The following is a 7,882-nucleotide window of genomic DNA, read 5'->3' on the forward strand; positions in this document are numbered from 1 at the left end:
TTGGACTGTACAGTAATCGTAAGGCCGTATCGATTGCGTAATTTTCTCACGAACAGCACCATTATTATTAGCGTAATTCAAATATATACCACTGAAAAAGCGTTATCAAATATTATTATTTAATTATTTTATTATGGACGTTGAATAACGTGAATAATATTATAATAAAACGGTTTGAATGAAAATCACGTTTCAAAAGTTAAAATGATACGGAAATAAAATTGCTTTCGAAATGGTTGAATTGAAAATTCCGTAGGGAACGGGTATCTGTCGAGATATGGGTATAGGTTAGGTGTTGTACATAAGAAATGATGAATCGTCAAAATTTCATTTAGACCTCGGTTCCATGGTTTACTTTATATAAATTTGATGTTTGTCAAGATTTTTCAGATAATATGTAATGCAATAAAAATGCGATAAAAGAATAGTTTTAATGATAAAATCTACCGGTTGAATTTAATTAAGCATTTATTGATATACATATACATTTCTTGAATCCAACATAAATATTAAATATTTGAAGAACATAAATTATAATTATTATTTAAAAAGAATTAAATATCATTAAATTATACTCTAGTGAGTCAACTCTTTAAAATTATTAATCAGTTATGGTTTATTTTTTTTTAATTTACCGTTAAATTACTGATAATAGGTTAATCCCTTATATTTTAAATTTTTTAGAAATACGAATAAACCATTAATCAAATGAATTGCCGATTCGACTTTTATCGATGTGTTATATGCACATTATCGTTTCCTAAAACTATTAAAACGTACCGTCGTACCAATAACGTGGTCCGTCGGAATGAATAATTGTATGTTATCCATGACTACGAAGACGTATAACAACAACGATTTTTATCCCACACCAATAAACAATAATAACAACAATGATATATGTTACGCTATTTCAACGTTTCTATACCTTTTCCGGTTTTTTTCCGCGTTTGTTTTACTTTTCTCGTGCGATCCGCTTCGTTTCGTGATGTCCGTTCTGAACGATTTCAACACCTGGTCGTTTCTTTTTTCTCTCCTTTCGTTCCGAGCTCGACGCACGATGGGACCGTTTTACTGGTTTCTGTATTCTTTGCTGCTCAGCTCGGCTCCGCACGCGTCGTCCGACGAACGCCACGCACGTGGACCCGTGGACGAGACGGCGGGCTACGGGAATGCGGACCGCGGAAACGCACTCCCGCCGGACCGGGGTAAGTTGTTTCGGCCAACCCGCGTTCGCATTGGGTACCTACAGGGTACGTACAGCGCGAAAACTTTTGGCCCTAACGTGGTACGCTCACCCCTCTTATCATTCCGAGCCTATCCGCACCCGCCACGTATGGTCTGCGGATCTAAGGGTCTTCGCGCGAGACGTTATCGGTCCGTGGCCGGACGTGTAACACTTTACGAGTCGTGAGAACAGTGTTTTGACGGTCGGGTACGGCGATTGGGCTTACTCATCGAGTCATCGGTCTTATCGGTAAACGTGACACGAGTCGAAGGGATTAGAAACGATCGCGCGTCCGTCGATCGACAGTTGGGTAAGCGGCGCAATCCCGAAACGCTCGGCTAGCACACCCGACCCCGCGACGCTCGCTAAGCATACGAGTCGTATACGATCGGCTTTATCCGCGATTGTGTGTTGCAGGCGAAGCGCGGCCCGTCCATAAACCGGTTCAGCGGCTGCAGAACATCGATCGCCGCCGGGACACGTCTCCGGCCGTCGTCGGCCACGCGGACGGAAAGCCGGTCGGATGGCGTGACGATGCGGCCGCGTCCCTCATCGCTGGAGCACGGCAATCGGATAACCGCGGTAAGTCACGGTTCCGTGCGGACGTAATGTTCGCGCGGCGCCACACGTTTTCGCACGGTCAAACACGTTTACGTCAGCGGTATTCGCGACAGCTGCACGCGGTTCTCGGGCGATCCCTTCTCTCGCGTCAAACGCCCTATTCCACCCGTCGATCCGCTTCGACCGCATGGCGTTTGCGCCAGACGCGAGTTCTCGATTAGGTTTATTATTTTTTTCCTCTCCGAAAACATCGGAGTCGTTGCTTTTCTCGAAGTCGCACAGCGGTCGGAAGTTCGCATTTTTTTTTCAATAATCGATGCGAAGGTAACACTTGTTTTAATAACACTACGATGTAATTCAAACGATGATCCAAGTGTAACGGAGTCTGCATCCGATTGTAATGTAAAACAATGATTTTTTTTTACATTTATTAAATCTATTACTCAACACATTATATATAGTCATATTTTTTCATTATTATTTATTATTGTCAGTTATAACTAAAATTATAGCATAAAAAATAATTGTATGTCGCTGAATATTCATTCCAGACCACTGTACACCGGATAGTATTGAACGATTAAAAAAAAAACTAGCAATGATATTGTACCGCTGTCCGTTGACTGCGACGTGAACACGTTATTCGGAGGTAATTCTGATATTCGGTACACGAAATTACCACCATATGGTTTAATCATGTAGTTTTATCATATAGTTTAACGGTTTGATCATCGCGTAATATGGCTTCGACAAACAATGGTGTTCGAGTGCTGACAAAAATATACTTTACCGTCTTTCGGTGAGAACGTTTTTTCAAAGTTTTTCTGTTGAAAATGAATATACTTCATCCGTGTTTGGTATAAAATATTTTTAACCATGGAATTATTTTTTAAATATACATTTTCATCTACTCACTCGTTTTGTTAATTTTTTGATTTTTAATCGTTATGAAATTCCGGAAACGTAGTATGCAGATTCTTTACGTGCCTTTCCAATAGTATAAAATCGAGATTTTACATAGGGTTCAAAATAAAAAACGCGACACAAATATTGTAGTAATATTTTTATTTATTCAAGTATGTACGATTGTTTTTTTGTTGTGCAAAAGTAAAATTCCATTATGAGTTATTAAAATTTTTGGTAGCATACGATTTAGAATAAAAAAAAAAAAAAGTTACAACATTGATAACAAAACGCTTTATTATTAATTTAAATTTTAATGTATCGGAAATTATTCTGGTAATGTATAATAAAAAAAATCCAATACAATTACAGCTTAAACATTACACTTTATTTATTGTGTTTAAAAAATGTTAATGAAGTATTATTAAAACGTACTAACAATTAATTATAATGTCCTTTTTTTTAAAGGTATAATTAGCTATAAAATGTACTGTTGTTACAAAATTGTCATAATACTTAAATTACTTATTGTAAAATACTTAAAATGCAATATTTTAATAAAAGTTGGTATTTAAATATATTTTAAAAATACATTAGGGGACCTTATATCAATTTCACTATTACTTACTGAAAAAAATCGGTTAATAGTAGATTAGTTTTATACAGATTATAATCATATTACAGTAAAACCTCGATAAGACAGAACTTCGGTAGGACGGAAACCTCGGTATAACGGAACATTATTTTGGTTCCGTTTCAAATTACATACAATTAATTAACCCCGTCAAGACGGAAACCTCGTTAACACGGAAAAATATCATGGTCCAAAGATGATGATCATCGTCTTATCGAAGTTTTACTGTAATAATTAATAATTCAAATTTGTATATAATGCATAAGGCAAAATGATCTATATTTTAATGTTGGTATTTTTTTCAATAATACAAACTTGATTTATGACTTGTGTTTACTAATAAATTCAAATATATTGGTTTAGTAACAATTTTTAGACTCAATGAAATTAAATATGCATTGATTTTACTATGATGTGTTTTATAATAAAAAATTGTACATGCATTTGAATATTAAATTTTGAGAAAAGATTAAAATCATGAAAATCCACTACATTATCGTTGTTAAAACTTCATACAATTTTAATTTATTATACTTATTTACACTTTATACTTTTTAGGCAATCAAATTTTGAACAAGTTTTGTTATGATTTAATTTGTAGCATAAAAAAAAAATTAAAAAAAATATCGGAAATCCACAAAAATGTTATATAATACTTAAACATTGATATTTTTGACAAAATTGGATATTTTAACAAATAATATTGGATATTGAGCTGACAACATGAAGTTTGTGGTGCTCAGGCACTTGAAAATTTCGTTTTTCCAAAATTGTAGATATTCTTTTTTGCGAAAAAAGTTAGAACATTAAAAGTTCAACCCACTTTGTTAAGAAATATTATTCTATTTCATCTATATCGACCATCTACAGAAACATTAACTGATCTAACCAGTATCATTCACTCAAATATGTTTTTCGACAGAAATGGTACAATTGTTTCATCTTAACAGATATACCATTCACAATCCCTATTTAACCTAATCATGGAGTTTCATCCGATTTAAAAGTCCCGCCCTTTTTTTTTTTTTTTGATTTAGTTAATATAAAATACATTTCTGACATACAACACATGGATTATTTTTTAAATTTTGTGTGAACAATTATCTATTATTTTTTTTTAATATTTATATATATATATATATATATATATAGTTTTAATATTATTATTTCCCAATTATCGGGAAAAATATGTTCTACATTCGATAAATGATCATTGTATAATATGAAATTGTAGCTCGTGTTAGGCTAGTCAGGTTAGAAAATAAAACGTGGTTTCACTTAAAAGACAATAATTTAAATTTTCTAGTGTTATCCGAATCAAAAAATGGCGTTGTGAATGAAGGATGGATTTCGTATCAAGTCTTAGGAGGACTACAGTCGATGCCCCTAACGGAAGCGTCGCAGTCTATACAAAAGCACAACTCGGACTCTAACTTACCTCGTTGGTCGGCTACCGAACGCCGACGTTGGTTCGTGTCACTAAATCCATTGAACAAAACTCGATCTATTACTCGAAGACGGCCATCATCATCTCCGTTTCCTTCCCCATCCACGCAACCCTCCTCATCCCCCAACCCTTCTCCATCCCCGAAACCATACCCGTCTTCGTATCCTACCCCGTTCACGTATCCTTCTTCAACCCCAAATCCTCTCTTACCATCACCATATGTTTATACGATCATGCATCCCTCCTCGTCCTTTGCATCACCGCTCAAAAGTTGGATATCGTTGTCGCCGTCACCATATCAAAACAATTGGATTTCACCGCAGCCGCAACCATCGTCATCGAGCCCGAGCTGGATCTCGGAAAAAGTTCAGGCCGCAACCATGGTTACCAGTGACAACTGGGTCGGCGGTAATAAAGACTTGCTGGCAAAGTTCAGGACAATCATAACGGTGGCACCGTCACCATTAAACCACGGCGATTTTGCCACAAAAACTTACCTGATGGTGTTTGACGAACACGGGATGATGCACATGAACTCCACCGCCGGTGTTGCGTACGGGGACAATATAAAACAGAAAAACAGATGAATCGTCGCCGGAAATTATGGGAGTCGGTTGGTCAGGTGAAAGAATCGCTAAAGCGGATCTGCGGACAACAATAATAAAACACACACGGGATATGAACAATATTATCACTTTATTATTGCGTACATAGTCGGTCGTTCAAAATGCATTATTTTGTTCATTTAACGACGTGTACTGCATAAATTATTTGACTTCCGACATACCACGCGAGTATATTAAAATATTATGGTCATCATAACTTTTATCCCATAGTACTAATATCTTTTATAGATTTTATTATTATCGTAGTTGAGAAGTGAACTTGCAAATATCTGATTGTATAAAGTATTAACATTATATTAAGCATCTACAAGAGTGTTTAAAATTATGACTCAAAATAAAATTATGAAATTATAATTTAAAATTATATGATGATTATACATATATATATATATATATATACGATCTTCGTTGTTTAAAACTTACAAGTTACAAATATGCATTTATATTAATATGGATTATAAAATTGACAAAAAATATGAATAACTGTAAGATCCGTTGTTTTATTTAATTTTTTAATTTTTCATGTACTCAAAATATCACAATTTATATTATAGTTATAGAATATAGCAATAATTTGCTATTCATTTTGACCGTTTAACATAGCTATCGAATTTCACCGTATTAAACTAAACATTTGCGCCCAGATCAAAGATTTGAAAAACGCCTTAAGCCTATAATGATGTTAAGTAACGATTTGTTGACGTCTTTATAAGTAACGAAATTTAACGAAACCCCATCTCATCTAGACAACCCTATAGTCTGTGAGGTAACACAAACGAAACGAGTATAAACAAATAACACACCAAAGAAAAAATCAAATTACGTATAAACATATTTCCTTATTGTAAGAGCAATTTAAGTTGTGTTCTTTTTCTTAAATATTTGTTTATAGTAAAACTGGGTTACTACAAAGTTATTATTTTTAAGAATTTCTGCGTAACTCAAACAACCTTACGATTAATTATGCGTTTACTCTTAATGATAAATAAATACAACTGAATAATAGTTTTTTAGCAACAGTATTATTATATAATTATGAGTATAAAACTATAAGAACAATAAAGTGATAATAATGTTCGTATTATAAGAAAAAATTCATGACATATGTTACTCATTAATTTAAGTATCTATTCGAAATATAAACCATAATAATACAAAGCAATACAAAACATGCTTTGATAGTTAGTTCCTATTTCAATGTAAAATTTCGAGGTGATCAAAAAATATTATGGTTTACTAGAACATGTTTAATTTATTTTACTCTAAATTATGCCTTTGCTACAGACACATGTCATAATGTTTACTCATCATCTAATTATAATTATATATACCTATATATTATTGAATGTCTACATATTACATTACATAATGTAGTATTGAGGCTTATAAAAGTTTACTTTTTATTTCTATCATTAATTTAAAATCTAACGTACTGCAAATATTTCTATGATTTTTATTAATTTATTATAATATTATAATCTATTTAAGTTTTATATTTTGCTAATGTTACAGTTCTTAATCATACAAAAAACAAAAGTATTAATTTTTTATATTATTTATATATTTTTTATTATAAATTTTAAACATGCATCGTTTCATTATTATTCAACAATTTTATAAGGAAATTACCACTTTAAACAAATCAATAATTCATTATTATGGTAGTTTTCTGAAAACTTAAAAGATATTGCATTTTATCATACAAACACGAGTCTTACCTTAATATTAGTCTTAGTATTTATTTTTGATAGCATAAATTATTTTACAGTCAAAGACTTAAAAATACATAATGGTAGAACGTAAATTCCTTTGTAATGCCAAACATTTGAATGAAGTTAGCTAATATTGACTTAAAATTGTTTTATAATAAAGTATTCAACTTGCTCATCACTCCAACTTTCTTTTAAAACAATTGAATGAACTTAATAATTTATCATTGCTTTTTCAATTAATACATATATATATATTAAAAAAAAATCTAACTTATACTGTATTTTTCGATTACCCAATAAGTGACTGACTAGTATATAAAAAGTGCTATGTATTTTCCATAATTTGTACACCTGTCACTCATATCCAGCCTCGAGCACGGAAATGCAGAAGAACCCTAATATGCATGTTGTATAAACATAGTTTTTCTATCTTATCGAATAATGTTTTTTAATTTTCTTTCTATTATTTATTTTTTATTAGACATTAATAATTCCTTTTTTATATTGTACCATACATTTTTTTTCGAGATGGTCACAATTTTTTATTTCAATAATTATACAAAAGATAAGAAATTTTCTAATCAAGTATAATAGGTATATATTTTATATAGGTATTTATATTGAAAACCCTACGATAAAATATAATTTCTAGGGTCACGCATATTTACGATAGCTATGTATATCACCCATGAATACTCATTAAAATCTTCTTCGGACGAATACTTAAAAACCGAGTAGTTGTAATATATTTTGGCTTTAAGAAAATACTTG

General features: G+C 32.2%; 1 protein-coding gene across 1 annotated transcript; it reads left to right on the top strand.

The window, feature by feature from the left end:
* Positions 1-1,417: 1,417 nt before the first annotated feature.
* On the top strand, positions 1,418-5,722 carry LOC112681636 (endoglucanase E1-like). Its single transcript, XM_025551886.1, has 3 exons — positions 1,418-1,538; positions 1,646-1,810; positions 4,633-5,722. The coding sequence occupies exon 3, from the start codon at positions 4,707-4,709 to the stop codon at positions 5,358-5,360; it is 654 nt and encodes a 217-aa protein (XP_025407671.1). The 5' UTR covers positions 1,418-1,538; positions 1,646-1,810; positions 4,633-4,706; the 3' UTR covers positions 5,361-5,722.
* The last annotated feature ends 2,160 nt before the right edge of the window (positions 5,723-7,882 follow it).

The sequence above is a fragment of the Sipha flava genome, unplaced genomic scaffold (genome assembly GCF_003268045.1).
Source record: "Sipha flava isolate LNK unplaced genomic scaffold, YSA_version1 193_pilon_pilon, whole genome shotgun sequence".
Lineage (NCBI taxonomy): Eukaryota > Metazoa > Arthropoda > Insecta > Hemiptera > Aphididae > Sipha > Sipha flava.